This window comes from Calonectris borealis, chromosome 6 (assembly GCF_964195595.1).
Source record: "Calonectris borealis chromosome 6, bCalBor7.hap1.2, whole genome shotgun sequence".
Classification (NCBI taxonomy): domain Eukaryota; kingdom Metazoa; phylum Chordata; class Aves; order Procellariiformes; family Procellariidae; genus Calonectris; species Calonectris borealis.
Window position 1 is genome coordinate 29791794 of NC_134317.1, and position 27512 is coordinate 29819305.

At 34.7% G+C, this 27512-nt stretch overlaps 1 protein-coding gene across 1 annotated transcript in view; it reads left to right on the forward strand.

Annotated features, from left to right (window-relative positions):
- The window catches only part of ADAM23 (ADAM metallopeptidase domain 23), an 82721-nt gene that overhangs the window by 31937 nt on the left and 23272 nt on the right, over positions 1-27512 (forward strand). The window contains 16 exon segments of the mRNA XM_075153445.1: positions 2052-2124; positions 2660-2733; positions 3671-3736; positions 7123-7194; positions 9911-10077; positions 12080-12164; positions 12934-13024; positions 14664-14712; positions 16979-17078; positions 19745-19816; positions 20619-20705; positions 20861-20941; positions 22896-22946; positions 23413-23476; positions 25133-25238; positions 26694-26813. Of these exon segments, the coding sequence (XP_075009546.1) occupies positions 2052-2124; positions 2660-2733; positions 3671-3736; positions 7123-7194; positions 9911-10077; positions 12080-12164; positions 12934-13024; positions 14664-14712; positions 16979-17078; positions 19745-19816; positions 20619-20705; positions 20861-20941; positions 22896-22946; positions 23413-23476; positions 25133-25238; positions 26694-26813 (1358 nt within the window).

The following is a 27512-nucleotide window of genomic DNA, read 5'->3' on the forward strand; positions in this document are numbered from 1 at the left end:
ATAGCAAATGGTTATGTCAAAAAGTGTTTATCAATTTGCTCTAGTACTTGAACTAAAGAATTTATAAATTCATGGAAGGGATCTCTGGAAGTCATTTATTCATCCTTCTCTAAATGGTTGGATCAGATTGCTCTTGACCTACCATGTTTCCACAAAGTGGAAGTAATGAAGTAGATAATTATATCTGGGTATCTTACACTTTATACGTGTTAAGTCAGTGGTCGTTGTATAGCTTAAATGATTCTGATCCAGCATATTCAAATATATGACTATCAGCATGTAGGACTGCATTTACACAAATATCTTGCTAACTATTATTATTTTTGTACTTCATGTTAAGTATTATAATACAGCTGTTCCTAAAACTTTAGCTGTTAATAGAACTGGCTCAATTTCATAGGCAGTAGTAAAACCAGCTAGATTTTTACCTCCTAAATGGTTCAAAGATTTGAGCGATATTCAGTGAAATGATTCTGCAACATTGAGACAGAGAATTCCTAAGGTTTGTATCCTGCTTGGTATGTAAGATATATTCCAGATGCTGTATCACAGCGCTCACACTTGTTTCGCTCTAGTACTTACCCGTATATGGCAAATAATGTAATACTGCAGAACTGATATGTTTTAGTGACTGTAAGGCTGAACTTACAGTCCAAAGAAAGATCTGCAAAATCTTTGACTCCTGACACTTTCAAAGAAACTGGATCAACATTCAAAGGAACCAGTATCATTTGGATGGTCAGTTATTGGGCTGTGGATGAAACTATAGAGACACGAGAAAATATTACCTCCAAAAAGATTTCTCAGTCTCCTCAGGAACAATATTACATGCCATGTCTTAAGCTATATAATGCATTTTGATATAGCACATATTCATAAAGGTTGTAAGGCTGAAAACAGACAGCACAGATACAGTAAATTCATGGAGATTATATTTATACAATGGTATCCATATAGTAGGCAGAGGAGAATTTGACTAAACTGTTTTCTTGCTTGGGTGGACAAACGAAACCAGGGTGTTTGTCTCAGTGTGATATTTCAGTAAAACTTGGAAGTAGAGCAAAAGTTCTAGTTATAAAAGTGAGATACCATCTGCCAATTCGGGTGAGGATTCAAGTGGAATTCTAAATTATAAGAAGACAGATGAGATGAATATTTTTCTCAAAACTATTGAAGATCAAAATAATACAGCTACAGAGGGCTTTCAGAGGCTCATTTTTTGATTGTACTACATGAGATAAATATCTTGGACACAGCCTTCAGCATGTAGTTTATTCAGCTTGATTAATCTTAACTATAGTAGATACTATCTAAAACTGCCCCCCCCTCCCCGCCCCCAGAAAAACCCAGCAAAAATATGCAGTATTTTCCTCCAATGTGTTATGTATTTCTTACGGAAGTTACAGAACAGTAGCATCCCACCCTTTGAAATGAATTGTTTGTTTTGGCAGACTCTGCAGAGGAGGTGTTATGGAACAAAAGATAGTTGTTTTCTAGAGCAGACACCAAAACGTGATAATTTGGGGCATGTCAGACTTCTAAGGAAAATATGCATTAAAAGTCTTCTTGTTTTTAAGTGTTGTATACACTAATAAAGCACGGTGAAATAATCCTCTTAACAATAGTGTGTTGATTAGTTTCTTACATTTTGCTGCAATTAGAAGGATACTTCTTTTTCATAAATAGTAATAGTTGCTTTTCATCTGTGGGAGGAAGATTTCAACTAGATAGATACTCTCCAATTTGATTTATTGGAATAAATGGTCTGTGTTCTCTAACACTAAGGCTTTTAAAGAACTTTTTTTAAGTAATCACAAAGACATCTGTGATACTTAAGTTTTGTAGGCCAGTATATGTGCTGAAGCAGAAAGGCTCCATGATTTGCTCAGGATTGCAAATAGATTGCTTCAAATTAGTACTATGCCAGATTGGTACTATGGTTGCTTGCATTTTATGGAAAAATAATAAAAATGTTAAATACTGAACGAAGTGCCTCACTTTTCACTTGACATTATTAATTAGAAGAAAATGTCACATATTTTTCTTATCAGGAAAGTAAAAGTAGGCCACATATCATCCAAAGAACTTATGGAACACAAGCCTCCAAGCAGTTGCAGGACCTTGGTATGTTTTTGCTTATGTTATGAGTTTTTCAATATTGGAAATAATTGTATATATAACTTGAGAAATTTGAATCGTAGGCTAACAGTCTATATAAAATTGCTGATTATTTAGAAGAACTTGAAAAATAGATACTAACCTGAATTTTTCACAATTATTGCAATGGAATTTAGAGTTGTCAAAAAGCAGCTGAAAGATTTCCATCCATGAAGACCTGTATTTAGCTTTCTTCTGCAAATCATTTAATTTAATCAGTGATATTAATGCTATTGAGGACACGAGATGGGAGAAAACATATATTCTAAGCCCAGGTTACAATCCCTTTACCTCCCCTTGCATGCTTTAATTCTAACTTTCGATTTCTAAATTACTTGAGTTTTGATATGAGATATTTTACATTTTGTGTATTTTAAAAAATGAACTTTTCAGTAGCAAAGGTTGTTCTAATTTTGGTGATCTTACTCTATTTTTGATTTGGACAGTGTACATGAGTAGTTTAAAATAATGCCATGAAATTCTTAAATTGTAATTTGTACAGAGATTGAATCTAGTTCTGAATGGCCCTTTCTGTCTGAACTACAGTGGCTGAGGAGAAAGAGAAGAAGGAGAGCAGTGAGTAGAAATGTGACCCTGAGTTAAGACTAATTATAAAACCAAAACCAAACCCACTAATTTCCGGATTTTTTAATGTTGAGGGAACATAGGCTTTAGAAGACAAATATTTTTGGTAGCTTAATATTGTCACATAATACAATTACCAAATGATAAAACAAGAAGATTATTCTTTAAAAATAGAATATTTGGAGAAAAGTGAATAAACTTTTTAAGGTGACAGCAATACTATAGCTAATTGAATTGAAGTTTAGTAGTGAAAATGAATTTAGAATTTTAAGTTTTGAGTCTGCTTGAAGATAAAGAATAATTTTGAATGAAGTCTTGCTACTTTGTAGATACCTGACTTTATTTTCATTTGGCTCGTTAAGTAGCATGATTAAATTAAAAATCCAAATGAGGACACCCAGAACTGGGTTATTGAGAGAACAGAAGTGGACAGTCCTCATGATCTGCACATGCCTATGTGTCAGTTAGGGGAATAACTGAGTTAAAGAAGATTAATCTGTATTTCTTCACTGAGCTGCACAATCCATGGCATATTTTTTGAGGGCGCATCTATTTTTAGTAACTTCCTTCCTCATTAAATCTGTGATGAGTACAGAAGACCAAGAGTTTTTAGTGTTTGAGATTTTTCTCCTTTGTGAAAATAAGAGAGGAGGGAAGCAGTGGTGGCTTCTGTGCTGAACCAAAAAGAATAGACTCTAAACATTCTTAATGATGTGCCTCAGATTCTCAGCCAGTGTCTATCACAACTCACTAAGTTACTGGAGCTATGATTATTTACCCTAGTTGAACGTCTGATCCAGTTTTTACAGGTTTACGTAATATAATATCCTACGTAATATTTATGGGTAATCCTATTAAATCAGCTGCAGTTATTTTTGAAAATCACTACATCTTCATGATTTCTCAAAGAATTTCTTTAATCCATCAGGTGTCTCGTGGTATCTTTGAAGAAATGAAATATCTGGAGCTCATGATAGTCAACGACCATAAAATGGTAAGTATATCAATTCAGTGATAGTCTTCCTTTTGATTATAATTTGTAGGTTGATGTACAGCACTGTGCTGCATCAGCTACTTTTGGGTCAAATATTTCGTTTATCAGCAGCTGTTAACGTTTATACTGTAAGACACAGTATAGGTAATGCCTAATAATGCTTAATGTTACTTAAGATTTTCTACAGCAATTATGTATTCAAAATACATCTGAAACATTTTGGTATCATATGGATAATTTAATATGCCTATAACCAACAAAGTAAAGCAACAAAACATTTATGTCCAGAACAAACACACTAAACATTCTAAAATTACATCCTATCCATAAAGTAATAAAGAAAGAGGTCAGAACATGTTACTTTCAGTTTAGTTTTACTAACTTAAATTTTAATGCAGCAAAGTATATAGACAAAACTATCTGATTGTTCTTCCTGGCTATTCCACACTTACAAACAGGATTCATAATGAAATGCAAGGTAAGTTGTTTGTTCGATTCAGAAAGTGTTTGTCACTTGATTAAAAAAAAAAAAAAAAAGGGAAAAAAAGCCCAGTTTTTTTTTCTTTTTGTCTTGAGGGATGACGGGAAAAAAATCAGACCAATTGACATTTGTTATTTAAACGTTACTGCTTTCACTAATTATGCCAAGTAAGGCTATCAAAGTGTCCATGTGTTACCCTTATGAAAAAAGAGGAGCCTGGGGATTAGTAAGTTTTCTAAACCTAAACAACTATTTTATAGACCCTTTTTGAAAAGCATCACAAATTTGAGTCCAATAGCTACATTTTAACTAGAGCATATCCGTTATGGAAAAATACTCAGTGTAGGTTTAAAAGTTTTCTAGTAACAAATATACTGCAACCAACAGCGAGTTACTCTAAAAGCAACTTGATTGTGCCTTGTTCTGAGCCCTTGTCTCGCTTAGCTTTCTCAGCTGTTCATTGACTAAGAGACAAATAAGGATCGTCAACTCTTAGTATAACTTTGCGTCTGTGTGAGCAAGACCTTTCTTTCAAATCAAACTGAAACACTTTCTGCTTATTTCGTGTACAAGTAAAAAACTTTTAAGTTTCTGTCAGAGCTCCTTCCATCTCTCACTCTGCTGCATGTTTTGTCAACACTGAAGGATGATTTTGAAGAGCCAGAAATAGCACATATCAGAATAGGATGCAGTATTTTGTACTTGTTCCAGTGCTGAATAGACAGATAATACAACCTTCCTTCATCTGTTTAATAAATCATAAAAATAGTCTGGGCAAAAATAACCTATATTTAGTCTGTGTCAATTCAGTAATGTGGGGGGAATTTGAATGGGTGGAAAGAGTAGGACAGAAATTTCTTCAACTGTTTTCACTTGTAAAGCCAGCTGGTAGGAACTATTCTGAGCCCTCACATGTTAGTTGTTTAGGGATAGGGCACAGTAACTGAACTTACGGACATTTTGTTGCCTTGTTTGAGGTCTGTGGTTAGTGTTCCTTATGAAGAGACAATATTTCTATGTCTATCTGTTTCCTCTGGCCTGTCGTGTTGCAGACATGCTTAAAGGACAACCATCCTGTTCACTACGCTTGTTACAGACGCTAACTGCTGTCTCCTCTCAGGCTTTATTTGTTAGAACTTTAGACCACAAGCATTCAAGATTTTTTGCTTCAGAGTTGTCAGTGACTCAGAAGCAGATAATAATTCTTTTCAAGGAATAAAATGGATATACTTAAGGAAGTGTTCACAATTACGAGTGTAAACCCTGCCAATCCAGGAGCTTACTAAGTGTACTTTTAAGGTTTTCTGCTTACCAGTAGAGGGCAGATTTCTCCTGCAGCAAGGTTCTGCGTTGCAAGAAGTATCCTAAACCTCTTTGGCCGTTGTGTTGTTAAATGGTTAATACTATGCATTTTCACAAAATTTTCTTTTCCTGTAACAAAAAGACACAGCTAAACGTATTTAATTAGGTTGTTGCACTTTTTACTGGCTTACTCAGCTTAATTTCTGTTTTAGGAGCTGTGTTTAAACACATCATGTTGTATATTGCTGTTGATTTTTGGCATTTAAATACTTTCATGAAAACCAAGAACATTTTCCAAAGCCTGTTATTTTACCTTTCCACTTCTGGGAAAGTTCGGGATTGGCTCAAAATAAAAAACCAAAGCCACCCTTCCTCCTTCCCCCATGACTTTGTTCTAGTGTCATGGTTCCCTAGGGAGCAAACAGAGTCCCATGATACGGATACTCTTCTCAGTGTACATCCTAAGCGCCTACTTGCGCTATAGCTGAAAGTGCTTTGTTTTGAGAATAGTTATAGGGGAGGGGGTCTCTGCAAACCTATGTCGTAGGATATTTGGGTATTAAAACCTGCTGTGGATGTGCTGAAGCATTGTGGAATTTAACAGTGAATAACTGCATATGTAAAAAATTTATCTTCCTGCAGTCAAATGAATGAGTGTCATCATTAGGTTTGATGAACTTTTTGATATCTCTATGGCCATATAAAACTAGATTGCTTGTGCAAAAATAACTGGAATTTAAAGGGATGGAAAATTTGTTATCTAATCATGCTCTGTGTGTGTGTGTGACCTCACTTTCAATTTGAGAAACAGATTATTTAATTTTAAAATCATATATGTCTTCCAGTTTTACTTTCACCTTCGCACCAAGCATAATTCTGGAAAACTAGGGAGTTTTCTGTTTTGTAATTCTAATTTGGGAAGGTAGTTAATCACCTAACTTATTTCATAAGAGTAGCTACTCAGTTGCTCAGAGGAGAGTCAGACCCTCTTGTTTCAAGGCCTCTTTTTGGGTACTGTGTTTCAGAGTGGGAATAGCTGACACTTTCGTGGAACTTGATAATGTTTGCTCATGAGGTGATGAAATTTGTTGCTTTTAACCAAGTTGAAGTTAGTAAGTGTTTTTTAATGAAGACTTTTTACCCTCTTTATTCTATGCAGTTTTGTGTTCCTTTTCTGTGAAATTTTAAAGACTTTTTTTTCCTGCCTGCAAATCATATTATGTAATTGCAATTTTACAGTTTTATGAAAGTCGTGGGTTCATGTGCAGATACCATAGCAGCATCTTTGGAAAATTTGACTTATAACAGAGGGTACTTGTGAGGCAGGATGAGGAAAGACATGAAACAATTGTAATGACATGCACAGAAATTAGGAGGCAGAACATGTAATACAGCTCATCTAAGTCTATAGAAATGGAAAAAATTTGAAGTTAAAACTTAAGATATTCAGCTTAACTCTTTCCACATTCAAGCTATGCACTCCCTCTTCCTTTTTGCCTTTTGGTAAAACTAATGCTACTTGTCATAAAAGTCTTGTGCTAAGATAAAGTTCGTAATAAATATTTAAGTTCTCACCGTGTTCTACTTTTTCTTTTCCTTTTAGTTCAAAAAGCACCGTTCCTCAAATGCGTACACAAACAATTTTGCAAAGTCTGTGGTAAACCTCGTAGATGCTGTAAGTATCAATGTTTCTTCTGAAAACTGTATCACTGACTTTGTTACTTTAGCACTGTATTTAAAAAGTTAACATTAGCAGATACCAGGATAAAAAAAATGAGCAGCTATCAAAATTATGTTTTAAAACTCATTTCCAATTCCTCTGCAGAAGAATAGCCTGGGTTTAATGTGTAAGAAACCACCAAATTATCTTTGGTATTTTTCTCAAAGCCTGCAACTGCCGGAGTTTGCCCTTGGCAGGGGGGATTTCAAACTTAAGGAGCTTTCAGTATCTGTTACTGCTTAAGAGTGAGATTTAATCGAGTTTCGATTTGTGAAGCAAATCTAATTACAAGTTGTTGAAGCTATGAGTATAGTTCACAAAGGATACACATATTTATTGGGAGAAAAAGGAGTGTGAATAAAAATTGTCCTTTATAAATTTGTATTTATGGCTTAAAAACAACCAAAATCCCATTGTAGTACATTATAAATGGGTGGCACTGACACAGATACCATACTTGTATCTGTGACTAAATTTGGAACAATTTCACACAGAGCATATAAACTAAAAGTAAGATCTGTGGTAAAATTTGATTTTTTTCTCTTTTTGATATACATGTAATGACCACACACGTTTCGCAGCTGTGTTTGTAGTGAAAACAGAATAGATTCTCTAGTAGTGATGAATATAATTCTGACTCTTAAGCCCCCTTTCCATGTGACGTTATTGATACCAGTAGAACTGTGTGATATGATTCAGTGCAAAACATTGTCAACAGTTTGTTTAGTTCGGAGGAAGCAGTACAGATTTGTTCTTAGTATCTTACATATAAAGTATTATGTATACTGTATGTATATTGAAAATTTAGGTGAATATAATACATGAAATACTGGAAGTGTTTTGGAATATTTTTGTGTAATGATCTGAAAATGTCAATAGTCTGAAGAAAAGTTACTAGAGCAGATAAAAATATAAATAATTGAAATAATATTTCTGCAATTTATATTGAACATTCCCAAAGAAAGGGTGGCATCTTTGTTTTTTTCTTATCTGATCATTATTTCTTTGTATTTCTTCTGCATTTTAACAAAAGTTATTTAATCTGTCTTTCCTTTCTCCGACTATTCCTTCTGTTTTTCCATTTTTATTTGCTGTATGTGTGTATACAGAAACATTCAGCTTCTCTCCAGTGTAGAATTCAGTCCCCTCATAGAGATCTTGCAAAATAGCATCTTAATGGCCTTTTCTTTAAACAAAGCATGAAAAGGAGCAGGAATTTCTGCCTTGTTATTCCCTTGTGTTCATAAGGAGTGGGCTGTATTTCTTACAGATTTATTATTGGGGAAAGGATATTGGCTTTCAGAGGCTTCCAGGTTCTCTGTCCCCTCTTTCATTCTTTGCTTCCCATTTGTTTCAGGAAATACGGTTTTCCTTTCAGCAAACAGAAGTAAAGTCTTTATTGATCCACCCATATGTAATTTTTGGGGTTTAATTTTATTGATTTTTCTCATGTCATTAACCATTTTGTGTGTATTTCCTCAGCCTATCTCCCTCAGATTGAAGCATATTAATATTCTTTTTGCCTTCAAAGTTCTTGGACAAAATTGAGCTTAGCTGGTTGCGCTCTCTTGCTCTTATATTTATTGCTTTTTTTTCTAAGCTGAGTATTATACATTGACTTTTTTTATACGGATAATGCTGCCTTGATACAAAAGACTGGCATGCTAGTCGGTGCTAGTTTATTCAGTATAAATATCTGTCATAACTGCAGGAGGATATTTGCAATTCATGTTGTGTATTGTAGGTATAATTTGGCAAAAAGATAATAAAAGCATATATTTAATATGGTGCCTCGTGGAATGACCAAATAACTTGCCTTTTGTGTATTTTATGCATTAGGCAGCCAGTGTATTAATTATCCAGTACTTTTAGATCATAACTGAGTATGATCAGTAAGTGTTCTTCATGTCCCATCTGAGACTTTTGATGGGCAGTCTGTTGCGGATAAGGAATGCATCTTTTGTAGATCTGCAAGTTCTGAATAACCTTAGTTAATAAAATTTGGCATTTTATGACCTGAACCTAAAGAGAGCAGCAGTTTTATTTCAGAATCAAGTATCATGCACAAAGTTAAAATGGATATTTTAAAGCTGTTTTTTAATTATTAGAACCTAATTGTCATTTCCATGTCTATTGCTACAGTGACATTAAAATTAATAGAAAAATTAATATTCTTACTTAATTCTCACATTACTTGAGTAGCATTAAGTGATCATACCGTAAATGAAAATCAAGCATTATGTGAATTAAATTTTGGATATGTTGGAGAATTGAGAAGCGATTTAATCTTGATTTAAGAATTGGCTTTGGCTATTGAGATCTTTCTTTTCTTTTTCTTTGAGGTCATCCAGTGTACCTTCACTTTTCTTCTTTGCTGATTTTTGTACAGGTTTTGTGCAAAACTCAGTGGTGAAATTATTTGACATGAGAATTTAAAAAAAAAGGGAGTAGCTCAAAAAAAGAGCAGCAAGGTTTTTTTGTCCTCTAAAACATAAAATTTAAGTTGATCAGAATATTAACTTTTAGGAAATCCAAGGCGTTACCAGCTAACTGTTTCCCCATGTTTCCCTCCTGCTTTATCCCTCCTGTCCTTCCGCTTTACTCTTACTGGCTAACTGTGCATGTTTGACCCAGTGTTCTACTCCTGTGCCTGTCCTGTCTTTGCCCTCAGATATACAAGGAACAGCTGAACACCAGGGTGGTTCTTGTGGCTGTGGAAACTTGGACAGACAGAGACCGTATTAATATTCACCCTGACCCTCTGCAGATGCTTCATGATTTCTCTAAATACCGACAACACTACATCAAACAGCATGCTGATGCTGTGCACCTGCTCTCGTATGTACAATGATTTAGACTATTACAGTTTTGTATAATTTCCCATCTATTGCTTTGTCTGTCTCTTCTTGCTTACTTTTTTGCTTGGTAGTCGCTACATCAATCAACATCTGCCTTCCTTAGGAAGCTTAACCTATTTTTTAAGAGGTTAGTCTATTTTTATAGGTGTAGTTTATACTATGGTCATGTTGATATATATCTATAATGAAATTTTAATGTCTTTGCAACCTGGAGACAGCGTCACGTATTTGAAGTGTCTTCTGATGAGCCCTTAATGACACCTGGTTTTGCTAATCAGGTGTGTAATGTACTGCTTTCCCAGTAAAGAGCAGGAGAGGGCAGAGCTGACAGTATTATGTGTTGCCACAAGAGCATTCCAGTTACTATATTTATTCACACGTGTAGCTGCAGTGATGATTTGTTAATGGAAGGTCTCCTCCTTTAGAGCTGTAATGAATTGTTTTCTGAGACATTGCATTTTGAGGGGAAATTCCACTTGCATCATTAGGCATAACATCAACCTTGAGCAACAGGTTTTTTTTTTTACTTTACGGCATTGTAAGCAAAGCGGAGGGAGAGTATGTTCCCCTGTGCAGCACAAAGATCTTAAGCCTTCTCCCAGCAGCATGACATACTACTAGGATGGAGTGACAACTGTTTTCCATGTGATTCTCCTATCATTCATCTCCTGCAGAGAAGATAAAAATAGGGGATGAAGAATTTCCTCCAGCCTCTGTCATAGCTGTACTGCCTTAATACAGACATTGCAACACAATGCTAATTGTGTTTCTCATAACATATGCAAAGTGCTGATGATGTGCACTCTTAATTACTTTTCTGCATGTATTGTGTCACTTGCTGAAGAGTTTGCCAGCAGGCAAACAAGCTCTTCTCAGTGGTGCACAGTGAAAGATAGCAAATACCAACTGAAATACAGCAAATTCCGTTTAAACATAAGGGAAAAAACCTTTCACTGTCACTGTGAAGGTGATCAGGTGCTGGAACAGGTTGCCCCAATAGGCTGTGGAGCATCCATGCTTGGAGATACTCAAAAGCCAATGGAACATGGCCTGCTCCAGCTGAGCCTCCTTGGAGCAAGGGGGTTCAACTAGACCATTTCCAGAAGTGCTTGCCAACCTCAGCCGTTACTGTGGTTCGTCTATTGTAAAGCATCTAGCTTTAAGCATTTAGTATAGTTAAGCTGCAGTTTGAAAGTTCTCATGGCTGTCAGAATATTCTGAAAAAATAAAAATACACCTGTCTGGAGTATCCTGTCATTTAAAAAAACAAAAGGGACATTGATTCTCCTATTATAAAAGGATTTCATTTTCAAAGAATAAGGTAATTTGCTATGCATGCTCAAGGCTATGTAGATTTATTATTATGCCTATGAAGTTAAAATAGGTATCATTCATAATTGTTTATAGACATTTTATAGGATAATTTATATCTTCCAGATTACATTAATTTAACTAAATTCTTTGGGGCTTATTAACAATAAATGAAAGGAGGCAGGGTTAAAGAGAAGTATTAAATTACTTTCCCTTTAGGTATACTTCTCAGTCTTTTCATTTGGAGTTGAAACTAGAACTTGAATTGGTTTGGATTAAGAGCGTAATTTAAAAGATTTTCAACACTGATAAATTTCAGTACAGAATTCCTTCCTGACAGATTATAAATTGGAATATATTGTTATGTTTTTAAAGGGAGTGTTATCATTGTATTTTCTTAGGAATCTGGTACTCTAGCTTTCTCTGCTTGGTTTGTTTGTGGGTTGAGACTGATTCTGACTCTACAAGATAAAAAGTATTTTTGTCGAAGGTTGTATCTAATCGACTCGATGTTGGTGTTCTGTTTGTAAACTTGCAGTTGCTTTTGATGCTAAATGAGGATTAATGTGCATGCAATGTATCATATTATGTGTGAAAGTGTGATCTTTCAATAAGTTCTTGGTGCCCAATGTCAATGTGTTATATTTTCTTTATTTTCATTTGTTTGTAAGGAATGTGACATTTCATTACAAAAGGAGCAGCTTAAGTTACTTTGGAGGGGTTTGCTCTGTGACCAGAGGAGTAGGAGTGAATGAGGTAATTTTTTTTCACGACTAGAGTGAAATAAAATAGAAACTGTACATTATAATCTCAGAGTTCATATGTTTCAGTGTTCAGGGCTTTAAAGATAACTTACATATTAAAAAGTTAGGATTCTCACAGCCAAGCTTCTTGTATCATCATTAAACTACTGCTCACTGTGGTTTTCTGTTTAAAAAGCATTCCTCCTGTCTGCATTATTCTCTTAATATGATCTTAAATTGGCTTTTAGTATATTTGACAGAAATTTAGACCCAAAAATCTCAAGACAGGAGTATTTGAAATATAGCACTCAACATCCTTTTGGGTCTTCTCGCTCTAAGAGGCTTGATCTTCTGAGGTGCTGATGACATGTAATTCTTACTGATTTTTTTTTTAACATGAAAACTAGAAAAATTTGGTCCCTATGTTTTTTTTTTTAATTATTGTTTTTTTTTTTTCCTCAGTGCAGTGTTAAATCAATAATGAAAATCTCCTGTTTTAACACGGGTTAATCGTACTATACAAACCTACATTACATACAGACTCCTTTCTGTAGGTTCACCAGTGGACAGGTTCCCTCAGGTTAAGAGAGGAGATTTTTTTCCATTACGTACTTCATTGTGTTTATATTCCGTATATGCACACAGAATTGTGATTGGCTGTACAGAATTACTGAAGTAGTAGGTATGTGGTAAGCCAGAATGAGCTGGTGTAGTGTTCATTACAATAACTTATGGTTTCTTTTTTTTTTGCCTTTTTTAATTGCGCTCCTCTTGAAATGCAGTATGGCCTCCCTTTGGCCATGGCACAGGAACTAGCACAAAGTCTTGCTCAGAACCTTGGAATACAATGGGAGCCAGCTGCCAGGAAACCGAGTATGTACATGGACATGGAGTCTTCTTTGGTCCTCCTTAGCTAAATATATAAACTCTTCCTTTATAATATTTGAAACAAATACCAAACTTGCTGTAACTATAGAACAAGAATTGCTGCTTTTGGAAATATATGCACCAAAATTTGAGTTTAACCAAAATAAGAGCCACCAGTTTAGCATTCATTTTGCAATGACCTCAGTGATGTCCTGCGTCAGGAGTTTGGATTCATAACCAACATTCAAAGGTATAATGGCAAAACCACCATTAATTTAACTCAGAACTCCTTATCTATCATAATGAAATCTGTAATTCCTATAGAACCATTATTGACTTCTTAAAATACAAAAATACCTGATTTATAATTGAAGAAATGGTAAGAAGCTGTAACCTAGTCCAGGGTGACATGTGCTCAACTTGTTACCTTGCTGCTTCACAGCCAGAAGGTTAGACTGACGTGGCCTTAACACATGTAGAGTGTAGGTACAAAAGCTGCCGCAAAAGCCCTTTTTGGGGCTAAAGAAAATTGTTGGGTTTTTCCACTCACATCTTGTAAGCAATTTGGCTACTTTCTCTCTTTGTTTCTTCTTTAAAAATGTGAATGATAATGCTGACTTTATTTTGGAATCACTTCAGAAATCTATGAATTAGGAAACAACGCAGAAAAGTTCAGGGAATGTTGTTTTGTAAAGCATCGCTTTTGAATTGTATAAACTTGCAAATTGCTAAAATATTTTCTATATCATTGTTTTTTGATTACAGGTAAAACAGAGTTCATATAATTTGGAAATCAGAATCTTTTTTAACTGTAAGATAGAGGTTTTTAAAATGATAGCTTAGTTTCCTTATTTGGATACCCTTTATAGAGAAAAATTAATGAAAGACCTGGATAGAGCAGAAGTAACCATATAAATAATCTGTGAATATTTTCTGTGGAGAAACAGTATGGATTTGCAGTAGTAACTAGAATACAGAACCTTTCTTCTTGAAAATATTACTACTTCGGTAGATAATTTTTATGGGTAGTTTGTAACTTCTGTTTTACCAACCATAAGATGTTGATCTTTTGTTTTCATTTCATGAATTTGGTCACTGTTGACTTACATGCTATAGCTGTAAGTAAACTGTAAATCCATTTTCACTCAACTACTTTTTCTAATGAATGTTTGATTGGCTGATTCACATATTACTACTAATAATTCTATGACAAAGGGAAAAAATATGGCCTGCCCGGTAACAGTTCTTCTTCAGGATGTTCTATACACATTAGGGAGGAGGAAATGTGAACATTTTTGATCATCAGTATCGTGTAGTGCACATACAATTGTACTGCCTGTTTTGAGAGCATGTAGGGAAGAACGTTGTCAGCTATTTATAGCTTTCTATACTGCCTGAAACTTTGTGTTGAGTCTGAGAATGTGCACATATGGTAATTTGAAAGTACCACGTTTATATTAAGTATATTAGTGTCTCTTCAAGTGGGCTAGTTTCCTTTTTAGGGCTAGAATCTGTACAGCCAAGCAACCATCTAATTTTTGTATGATTAGTCAAGGTCCATTTTTATAGTGAGTACTTTATATTTATTGTAAGCATATTTATAACTGCTTTCATTTTCTGTTGTGTTTTGGTCTTGTCTGAGAAGAGTGTGACTGCACTGAATCCTGGGGTGGTTGCATCATGGAGGAAACAGGGTATGTCATAACTATCAGTAATCGAGCGCTCCGGAATGAGTTTATAGTTTACATTATGACATAAATATTTATGTATTGGGTTTTGTCCATGTGTTTTAGTACTAATAAATGAAAAACTAGAAGCAGTTGGAGCAGCCCAAACATACAGATCAATGATTTCAATTTTCAGCAATTCATTCCCTTTGCTATTCACATTTTAGGAAGTTATTCATAAATCTTATATTTTGAAGTGCAATGCAGTGTATTCACTAATGCTTTGCTATACTTAACAATGATTGAAAAGTAAAGAATGTATATTTTTCATTAAATAAATCCAGTTATACTTTTTACACGCAGCTGAAGAAGTGTTATAATACAGTTTTGATAAGTGATATTTCTATTTTCCTTCTAAATTTTAATTATTTTTTCCCCAATTCCTTCAAAATTCTAATTTTGAGTGAACAGATCTCTCTGCTTCTGTTGCAGTGAATAAAAGTAGAAACCTGAAGCTTTCAGCAAGTGCTCTCAATCCTTAGCTAAATGGTCAGTGAAGTATGAGGGGGAAGCACATCCATATGGGAGGAAACCAGATTTCATTGCCCTCCCTCACACACTGCTGGAGATTCTTTTCTCTCTACTGTAAGCAATTGATTAGAGAAGGATAGCTTTTGAAACCTAGGTTTTTGAGTCTTATAAATCACTTCCTGTCAGAATTCTTGCTCACTGTGGAAGCTTGATTGCAAAAATCATGGAGAAAATTAGTTATAAATAAGACAGAAGGAGCTTAGTTTCTTCATATGGTATTTGTAAATTGGTTCTTCAGTAGAATTACTGTGTGGCTTTCCTGTAGACTTGCAGTTGTCAGCCACCGTATGAATGCAACAGAAAATTATTCAGTAAGTTTGCTTCCGGAATCCGAAGTAAGGCATTGATCAGAATAGGTAGTAGCTTCCTTCCTATAGGGAACTCATTAAACTATCAGTCTCAGATGGAAATATCAGTAGAAGAGGTTGTGGAACAAACCTCTTCTGTAGATAAGGTAAGAGTAAAAAAAATGTCAGGAGCAGATGATAGTCACCCAGAAGCTGAAAAAGGACTGACTAATGAAATGGGTGAATAATTAGCTGCAGTGTAAAGCCTTTTCGTTTAACTCCATCAGTGCTAGAAGACATTTTTTATATATAGAATAATTAAATGGGGAAATGTCAGCTTAGTAGCAGTGAGCTACTAGGAAAGGAATGGAGAACCTCCTTATGGCATGGTTACCCCCATCTTTAATAATGTGAATAGTTCTCATTCCCAGATCTCAAAACATGGCTAATAAAAATACCAGTTTCTGTGTAAGAAATGACTAATAAAGGATGTTTTCATCAGGCTGGGAAAAAGATGGAGATGAGGAAATGTGAGAGAAGTCTGTAACATCATGAACAATATAGCAAATGATTACTGTTTCTTCCAGTGTAAGAACTAGGGAGACGTGAAATGAGACTAACAAACAGGTGACAGAAAAATCAGGATGAAATAGTTCTTCTACCAGTCTGTAATTAAGCTGTGAAGGTTATTGCTATAGCATCTTGTAGATGCTAAAAGATTTTGGGCAAATTCATGGGAGAAAATACAATGAAGATTATTAAATAAGACAAAATAAGGCTTCCTGAGAAAGTCATTGAGCTGAAAACTGTTGGAAGGTGGAAAAATATTCTGCAAGTAGTAGTACAGTGCTCTGTTCTCTACTATTCCCTGGGCATATTCTCAGGGCCAAAGTCAGAGATGGCATTTGGGTGAAGTGGATTTTTAGTCTGACCTTATACAGCTGTTCTTATGGCTACAATTACTTTTACTTTAAAAATTAACCTTATTAACAGGATCAGATTAACTGAACAGTTTTAAAACCCTGGCATGAAATCAGGGATCTGATAAGTAATCCATCTTTTAAACTGCAGCTGCAGGGAGAACAAACCCAAGAGAACACTGGATAATGCATGCAATCAAGAGGGTGCATAGCTATTATGATAATGAGGTTTCACCTTATTAAACATTAGAAGACTATAGTTTCATACACTGTAGATCCATATAATAGAAATATAAAAATGAAAATGTTTGAAAACTTTTTCTTTTGTTCTGATTTTATTGTTTGAGAATAAGACTGAGCTGACATACTGTTGCACACAGTGGTTGTAAGAAACTGGGATTTACAGTATTAAAAAAATGTTGTGGCCCCTCTGCCCCCTTCCCGTAACTGCTGGTGTTTCAAGGCATTTACTCAGCCAATTCTTTGCCATTTCAGGGTATACCATTCCAGGAAATTCTCCAAATGCAGCATTGCAGAATACAAAGAATTTTTACTTCGTGGGGGAGGTGCCTGTCTTTTCAACAGGCCAACGAAGGTAATAAATATGTTGGTAGTCAGCACTTCTGCTAAATATTGTAATGAAAATGTAATAATTTCACTAACATCCATGTGTTCTCAAATTTATTCAAATGTCTATTTTCTTGAGGTTGCTTGTAATTAGCTGACTGTTCATTCCCATAACATTTAAAAATAATCTTAAGAGGAATGCAACTTGTTTTCCATCAATTCTTGATGCTCAAATAATGACAAATATTGCAGCTGATTTTTCACAGCTAGATACATCCCCATTCAGCATAAATGCGCTACTTATTAAGCCGGAAGTAGTGCAAAATAAATTCAGAAATGAGGTCGTATTGCATGCTCCACATACACTCAATTCTTGGACTTTTTGCCTGAGAATGCCATTACCACACTAGGAATTAGAAATCAATAGTTTATTTCATATAGACAGTAGCAGCTTGTGATTGTTCTCAAAGTTAACTTCATTTTATTTCATTTCAGAGGTATATCTAGCAAACTCTGTAATTTATAACTCTTTCCTTGTACCATCCATTGCTTTTTTCGCGTAAAAACTTATCAAGGTCATAATTTTTTCTAAGGCAATATTAGCATGATATCCTTCTAAAGCTGAGTAGTATAAAAATATTCCGTGTGCTCTTTTTGCAAAGTAAGATCAATCCGAAGTATTAATATTCTGTTTAATCATGGTGTCAAACTTGCTGTCCTTGTAGAATTTAATACCACATGAGACTATTAGGCTATTCTGTTTACTGTGCTGTATCCTTTAGTAGACCACCACCTTGCACTAATTAACTAAAAGAATTTTGCTTGTTAGAGTGTTTTTTAATCTTTTCCCAGGGTAGCAAGCTTTGCTGATAGAATAAGAATGTAAGAATTCTTGCAGAAAATAGTAAATAGGGAGAAAGAAAAACACAGCTTCATTTTTTGATGATGGTTGTCTGGTAAGGTAATGTGAACAAAGGGTCAAATTGACTGTATACAGAATAAAAATCTGTTTTACTTCCATGAAAATGCTCCCAGGAGAATGGTTGAATTATCTTTATATGTTATCTGTGTCAGGTTTCACAGCTTTGAAGTTAAAGTATTTGGGGGGGGGGGAATCATACAATGTTTTGAATCCTATTATTTGGAGGTTGGGAGGTAGAGTAGAAAATGGTGTGTTTAATCTTTAGGTAAATAAAACGTAGTTGTGTTAACCAGTCACCATGATGTCATTTTTAATTATAAACTCTTAGTTATGCTCTTACATGTATATGAACATTTGATGGTTCCTGATTAATGCCATAGAAAATTTGTGTGTGTTCTGTTATTTTCTTGCATTTCTCTGGTTGATGCCTTTTTGTTTTCTTATGGGCTACAGGTCAGATAACCAGGTCTGTTTGATGAAGAACCGAATTTCAGGTTCAGAATAAGAGGTCTTGCTGTTTCCACTGAAGCATAGTAGCAGTAACAGTGGCTTATAGAGGAAAAAAAAGAAATTTCAGTTTTCTGAATTGTGTCAACATTGCTAGTGAAGAATAGTACATATGGGTATTGCTTCAGTGTAGTTTTGCTTCTGGCACCCAAAATTGTAGGTGCTGTTGATTATGTATGTGGTTTATGCAACAAAAGTAAAATGTTTTCTTTCTTTTTGATTAGGCATTATGATTCCTCCCCTCCCCCACCCCTGCAAAGTACCAAAGAAGAATTCCATCCAAGTTTATAAATAATTTGTATTGTATTATATATTATGTTTCATATCTTGATGATCCTCAACAGCTGTACTGCTGCTAAGCCCATGCAGAAAGAACATGTTTACTCGCATCTTTCACCCTTATCTAGCTGTAGATTATCTGTTCTCATTTTAACTTGTTAACTTTTAACTTCTCATTTCAACCATGTTCTAGTGATGAATGTGTTTCTGTTGCTAATATCCCAGTTAAATTGGAGATTCCTGATATTCTTATAGGATTTTAAAGCAGAATTATTATATTGAAAACAGAAGTTTTTTGCAAAATTCTTTCTGTGACAAGACTGAAAAATATCTTAAATCACCTTTAATTAAAATTATGATATGTGAAACCAGTATAGAATCTATATAATCCTGAACTGTAGGATTTATCTGTATTGTATATATCTGGTCCTAGGATTAACTGTTTAGCACTATCTATATGTGGTTGTGTTATTCTAACTTACTAATAAGGCACATAGAACTTCCTTTTGGCAGCGTTTCTTAATGTTTATTACTTTCATGCGCAAACACATTACACTGGAATAGACAGTAGCTAATTGCATGAGCAAGTACAGGTACGTGAGTACCTCCCAGAGATCATATTGCTGACTGGTTTCTTGAAGGAATTGTCAGAGAAATGGGAGTCCATAGAATAGGAATGAAGTTCAAATGTTATCCCCTTGAGTATTATTTTATTGTCTCTCTGTTTATTATAATTTTCTGAGATCAGTATTCTCCTAAAAAGGGCTAGCATTCAAGTGATTTAGCTGTACATCTTTCATGTCTGAACAATTCTGACTAGCAGCACTTGAAAAACATGCTGCCTTCCCCATCGCAGTATCACGGCATATATATTTTCTGTGAGAGCGTGTTTCTGTAGCATTGTGGAAATGGGCTATGTGTGACAGAAAAGTCATTTGAAACTAGTTTTATACTTACTTTGCGAGGGGGGGCTTTTTTGCTTTCAGCTCTTTGAAACCACCGAGTGTGGAAATGGATATGTAGAAGCAGGCGAAGAATGTGATTGCGGTTTCCGAATGGCAAGTAGAGTTATATATTACTACACAAGTCTTTCTTACAAAATCTATTAAGATAAATTATGTGATTAGTAAGGGAGGGGGAAAGGTTATGGAAGTTAATTTGTCTTGCCTATTGTTAAGGAATAGCTTCATTAAAGGACTGTGTTAAAACATTTTTTCAAGTGAGAATGAGTGCAAAGACAGAGAGTGTCCTGAGAACAGTTCCTGTTATACTAATGACAAGATGTAGCTATTTCCCAGCAATTTTTGAATTGCACTGTAGAAGTGCTTTACTTTTCCTGGATAGCGTATCTAGAGTGGTAGACTCCTTATCTATGCTTTGGAGATAGGTGCCTGTGTTCGGACAGAATAAGTAAACTTGTTTTCTTCTTTATTGTAGAAATATTCCAATAATGTTTTTGCAAAAATCTGCCCTGTAAATTTGAGTCCTACTTCTAGTATTTAGATATGATTGCACCCACAATTAGTTTTCTTAATCTTTTTTCTGCATTGAATGCAATTTGATTAAGCAGCATGCATTTGGCACACGCTACTCCACACCTGTGAAGAGGCTTCAGAAGGTGTGAATCCCCTTGCTGCTATAGCATATATGTCACTGTTTTCCCTTTACTTTAGTATTTGAGGTTTTCCCTTTACTTTATTATTTGAGCATTGCAAAGGATTCTTCCAGCTGATAATTTCAGCTCATCAGTGCTGAACTAAATCTTTTTTCTGCTGTTACGTAATAGTTTGTTGGAAAGATTGTGAAGAAAAAACTTACTTAAAATGGAAAACTAAAAATTTCACTTAATATTTTCTTCAGGAATGCTATGCAGACTGTTGTAAGAAGTGCTCTCTTTCTAATGGAGCTCATTGTAGTGATGGACCCTGCTGTAATACATCATGTCTTGTGAGTGTTGTTGCAGTATATCTATTGTTCTTTTCAGTTGTCCGTGGAAAGTCATGTGCCGCCTGTTATAGTTCAAAGTGTGTTTTATGTAGAATGAAAAGGAACAGCTTATGTGGACATAATCTTAGTCCTGAACTATATTCTTCATTTTCTAGTTTTTCCCACGAGGCTATGACTGTCGATATGCAGTGAACGAATGTGATATTGCAGAGTTCTGCACTGGAGATTCTGGCCAGGTACGTATGCAGAAGCTTTCTGTGCTTACACTATTGATGTTTGTTTGCACTCATTTTTATATCAATTTAAGAGGAAAATCCGGATATCCATACTCATATACCCAAAATAACTGTGGGGAGCTATTTTTTAATCCTAACAAAATTTTTTAAACATAAGAATAAACTATCATAATCTCAAAAAAAATTAATCTAAGTGGACTCAAAATATGACTTCTGTAGGTTTATTTGTTTTTTAAAAACTCGTGGGGTTTTGTGTATCCGTATAGTATTTGTGTTAGATATCCTCCTTTAGTCTTTGCCTCGTCTATAGTGTAAGTACTAAGAATACACTGCAAATGTGAATGGTTTCAAAGGTAATAACAGTAAGATTTTATGAAATAAAATAGTTTAAAATATAAATGTAGAAAATTACAACTAATTGAGTATAGAATCATAGAATCATTTAGGTTGGAAAAGACCCTTAAGATCATTGAGTCCAACTGTTAATGTAACACTACCAAGTCCACCACTAAACCATGTCCCTAAGTGCCACGTCTACACGTGTTTTAATATGTCCAGGGATGGTGACCTAACCGCTTCCCTGGGCAGCCTGTCCAGTACTTGAAAATCCTTTTGGTGAAGAAATTTTTCCTAATGTCCAATCTAAACCTCCCCTGGCACAACTTGAGGCCATTTCTTCTTGTACCATCACTTATTACTTGGGAGAAGAGACCAACACCCACCTCGCTACAACCTCCTTTCAGGTAGTTGTAGAGAGCAATAAGGTCTCCCCTCAGCCTCCTTGTCTCCAGGCTAAACAGTCCCAGTTCCCTCAGCTGCTCCTCATAAGACTTGTATAAAGTGTTATGTTTTTTGAGAGTGTGCGCATGTATGATAATTTTAAAAGTTGTGGATCTTGCGCATTTCTCTTGAAAACATTTGGCTAATACTCAGAAGTATAGGAATAAACAGCAACCAAAAGGTTGTTTTAACTTGAGTTCTTTTAAATAGTCAACATTCTGTACCTCTTCCATTTTCACAGCAACTTTGATGCTTTAGGTGATATATGCTCCTTTTCAATACTGAGTATTTAGCTTCAAGGTTGTATAAGAACTTCATAACTCTGCTGCAGTCATTTACAGCATCAAGTTCTTAGCTTCGAGGAAATAAGATTGAGGATAGATCACTCTCTCTGGGCATTGGCTGTAATTATAGATGCCAATAAACAGTAACCTCTTTTTATATTATCATCTGAGACATCCACACTTACAGATAAGTAGCTATTGCTGAGATTTTATTGTAAATCTTTTATTCTGTAGATGGAGCATTCTTAATGGGAGGGAGAAGGGCTTTCTTAAGCTAGAAAGGCTGCCCTCAAAGTATTGGCTAATGTGGTACATTGCAGCAGCATACCCTTTCCAAATCTTCACAGGTCCCTTTTTGATGAGGAAAAGCTTTGCGAATGGTTTGCTTCTAGCTTTAGTAATCTGAGGCTTCTGGACCTAGTGACTTGTTCATACCAAAAAAGTTTCCAATGCCAAGAGAACGTGACAATTTACATCATAAAAAAACCACAGCTCTGTAAGCAATAGTCTGGTAGGCTACAACTAGATGCTTGCTTACTTTCTTAGTGGAACTGAAATGAATGCAGTGGCAATGTTGCAAACATGGCCCCAGTATTAGCTACCAAATATCCTGTTACTGAACACATTTGTTTTGCTTTTCATTTTGCCTCACCTCCTTAATTTCTACTTGGAATATGCAGAAAGTTAGAATCAAACCTTGTATTTCATGGCTCAAGATGTTCATTTTTTCATTTGCGTTTGTAGCTATGAAGATTCCTGCACTAATTATGTTATCTACCCGCTTTATATGTTGTGCAATTGTCTTTTAAAACCGGGAAAATTCTATATGTGATCCTTTGATGTATTATTACAGTACACATGATAAAAAAAAAAATCTGAATTTTTTTCAGTGTCCACCAAATCTTCATAAACAAGATGGGTATGCCTGTGATTCTAATCAGGTATGCAGTGTTTTAAAATCCCTGCACGCCAGCAAATAGAAATCAACCAAATACAAGTTGTCTTTTTTTTTAGCTTTAATCTTCCATATTTCTTCATAAATTTTGTCTTTTGGACATCAATGTTGCTTGTGCTTTATGCACTCTGTGAATAGTAAAAATTTCTACTTTGAGTAAAATCTGCTTTGGTATCTTTACATTTTACATGTAGATCTTTTATTACACTCCAATAAGCTCTTTACAACTATGTAAATGAGAAGTATAAAGCAGCTGCTGAAATGTCAGTATGTATTAGACACCAACTGACTTCAAGAATCTGGGCCAAAATGTGTACTCTATCTACCCAAATTCAGGAGAACTATTATACATCCCAATATGTGTGTGGAGAATCAAAATGAGACATTTGTTGGGGGAGGGGAAGGAAATGAAATAGTGTTCAGTTCTCATTGCTAACATGTGTTTTGTTTAGGGTCGTTGCTATAATGGTGAATGCAAGACAAGAGATAATCAGTGCAGATATATCTGGGGATCTAGTAGGTTGACTTTAACTACCTTAAATGTATTTTATTTCTGGTTCATTCCTGCCTTTGTTTTATATTTTTAGTATTTTTATTTTTTGTTCTTGCCTCTATAAGTTCAAGTGTTCTGCTCAGTAGAGTAGACTGCAGTGCGAAACAGTGGCTTGATTGCCAAGTGAAATTTCGAGTTTGGGAGTGATGACAGTGAGATTGTTCTGACGTGATGTGGTTGCAGACATAGGAAGGGCAGCAAATGCTAGACTCTGGTGGAAATATGTGAGAAAACATATAAAATATTGGCAACTTTGGATTACTGTTACCAGGGGAAAAAAAAATGGGTCTGAGGATTTTTTTGGTATCGTTCAAAACAGACGTTTTAGGGTTTTTTGCTAACAGTTGTCAATTCGATTATCCCAGCAGTGATTCATGCTAAAGCTGCTCCACCTTGCCTCTCTTTGCTATACCATCCTACAAGTCAGGAAAATTAATACATTGGTGTGAATTTAAATATACATAGTATAAATTCAAACCCAGAGGTGTTGAGTAAAATAGAATTGCAGTTGCAATGGATTTTGCTTGCAGCTGAGAGGGGATGTAATGACTTTGAGTCAGTTCAGCAGAGCAGAACTATCAGGATGTCCTGTACTCTAGCACTTAATATTTTCTTGTGCATTTTGTCTAATCATAACTACCACTGCTGACACTGCCTGTTTGAGACAGAAGGATCATTCCATTCTAGGGAAGGTGGGAGGAGAGGGAATATAGTTTTACCATTTATTGTTTGTCTTGTACAATACAAAAGATGTTATATAAGTGTAAAAGTGGATGGAGATAACATTTTCTTTGTCTTCTGATGCCTTTTTGAGCTTTATGTTGCCACCTCACATTTATTGATAATATTAAAGGCAATAGATATTCCTGTTAACTAATTTCTTCGTATATTACACACTTATATTTTAAAATACTTGGTTTGTCTTCTACAAAAGTGATTTTATTGAAACTACTCTGTCTTTTTTACCCTTAATATTTTATCTTCCTCTGTATAATTTTTGTGCTTTTCTTTTTTTCTTTTTTTCACTTGCTTTTTAGAAAAAACAAATGGGCTTGCTAGTAAATAATTGTGGTTTTAAACCTATTAGTTCAGATTCCTACTCCTAAAAAGCAGTAGAAATTACACTCTGACTGTTCAACCTTGTTTTCTCTGTGAACTCCTAAAAAATAAAATAAAATAAACATTGAGTTGATGTCAGAACATATGTTTATCGTATATGCCATGTATAAAATCTCTGATCTCCTGAAATACAGATCAGGAGTAATTGCAGTGCAAACAACTGGATTAAACCTATGTGCAACTGTTACGAAGTGAACAAAATTAGACCACAGATAAATTCAAGTGCAGAAGACAATACAGACACTGTGGAGATTGCTTTTTTAAAAAGTTCAGAGCAAATTTTGAACATTGAGCATTATTTTAGAAAAGCCATCTGTAGGTATTGCAGTTCAGTCTGCTAGGTTCCCACTGTAGTCACTGGAAAATACCATGTGTGTACATACACATGTGGTTAGGTTTCTGTTTTGTATTAAAAAAATACAAAGAACTGTTGCAATAAATTATGCAGCTGTCATGTTGCCAGTGGAAAGTACATTCCTTTTTCGTTTCTTCATCAACAGAGTCTTCAGGATCTGACAAATTTTGTTACGAAAAGCTTAATACAGAAGGCACAAAAAAAGGAAACTGTGGAAAGGATGGAGACCGATGGATTCAGTGTAGCAAACAGTAAGTTCAGCTTGGTAGGGATTATTTGTATTTTAAATAGATTATTTGTATTTTAAATAGATTAATATTGGTTTAATATTGTCTACTTTTTCATTAATGTTTCAGCAGTTTGCTTTGGATTATTTTGAATCTTCTTTCCCTCACAAGGTTTGCATCTTGAAAAAGTTCCATAGCTCATTCTGACAAATCCATGGGTGACTTAGCAATACACTTGTAAAGAATTCCAGATTTTCAGAAGAATGTACTGTGACTTTAATTCTTTCAGAGGAGCTGGGGTCAAGGCAGCAAGAAGTCACAAGTTCATAATATAAAAACACCTCAGACTTGGTAGGGATAAATTAGGCTGCAAATACACACACTGTTTTCGCTTGCTCCGAGATTGATACCAAATTATGCTATTTCAAGTTTGTTCCAACCTTTATTTTGACCAGAGAGGACCCTTAGACATTTGGATGCTATAAAGAAAATAGCTGATTCATTTGCATGTCATCATTACTAGATGAATAGTTGATTAAATGTACTTTTTAAGTTAATGATCATTAGTGGATAAACTTAAATTTCTCCTAACTTACTTACTGTTTTGTAATTTTTAAGTATCCATGTAAAAATTTCAGTCTCGGAAAGGTGTTTTCCTTCTTTGAATATCTGATGTTTGTCAAGTGGCTTTTTTTTTATTTATTACATGATTCGCTTTTCAGATAGGATCATAAGCAAAGAAGTTGTTTAATGGATTTTTTTATATTTAGATGAGAATAGTGTTGTTCTGATATGTATATTAAAAACCTCATTTGTATAAAAGCTTTTCTTGGTCGGTAGAGAGATGCAGAAAAATGGTCTAGCTGAAGGGCCATTTAAATGTTTTGCAATTTTAACAAATACAATTTCCAGCATTCATCCAGCTGCTTCTATGACTTCGGACAATTAAAGTAAGAGATGGAAGCTGATATCTTTCTATTGAAGAATGCACATGTAAAATAACATCAAATAAAGCAGATTTTTTACCAAAATTCAGGCACACACACTGCATGCTAACAATTGTTATTATGGTTCTGTTGTTCTGCAAGGGAAATAAAATACAATTAAAAATTCAAACTTCACATTAATATACGGCGTTCAAGCTGCTAGAGAGAGGGAAATGTAATTTAGCCTGATATGACAAGGCTTTGTACAATTTGGCTCCTCTTAATTGTACTGTAGTGTATTTAGAGCACAGATAATTTTTTTGTTGACATGAACATTCACTGGTGCATTAGAATGAACGATTACTTGTTTCTGCCTCTTGTCGTTTATGTCGACTAATATTTTATTTCCAAACTTGTACTCTGAAAGTCTGTCATGCAGCTTATGGTAATATATTACTTAATGTGATCAGCAGCATCATTGCCAGTCTTTCTTTTTTGTAAGTTTACTTCATATTATTCCAGTAACTTTTTGATTTATGTTTTCATTTTACAGTGATGTTTTCTGTGGCTTTTTGCTCTGTACTAATCTTACTAGAGTTCCACGAGTTGGTCAAGTTCAAGGAGAAATTATCCCAAATTCTTTTTATCATCAAGGACGAATAGTGGACTGCAGGTAAAAGATAATGCAGTGTTCCAACATGATTTTGCTTTGTCAAACCTAATTGAATTAAGATAAACATATATGTAAAATTGTATGATTTTTAGGTAATTAATATCTTACAGCAAAATTATTATTCTGAGTGGTATTTCTTTTGATTAAAAAAAATAAAAAGGCTAATATTCCACATTTAAAGAGGGCAAAATGTGGGTTATTCTCCTGATTACTCTATCTGGTCTCTCCAGTGGCAGGATAATATGTTAAGCTACAGTTCAGTTAAAGGCAGGTAAATGGGTTTTAGTGTACTGTGCACAACACTGGATTTGTATTTTAAAGACATTGGCAACATTGCTGTCATGCTAATAATACTCTCTTACATAGTTAGGTCCTGAGTGAACAATGATTCTTAATTCTTCTATTATTCCACTAGTATGTTTATTTAAATGTCATCACATGGGAAGTTAGTTTTTTAACATTTTTCTAGCAATAGTATTTGACAGCATTTTTGGGGAGGGAAAAAAAAAGAAAAAAAATTAAAAAGCACAGCTCATCAAAGACTGTTAAAAAAACCCCAAAGCCTAAGGTGCCCTTTCTGAGTATTTAAGTCATTATCTAGACTTTTTTTCAGTCTGACAACTGGAACACCTTGTCAATGCCGTGGACAGACAGAAAAACTTTATAATTTTGTTCAGTCTGTCTGTATGCTTGAATGAG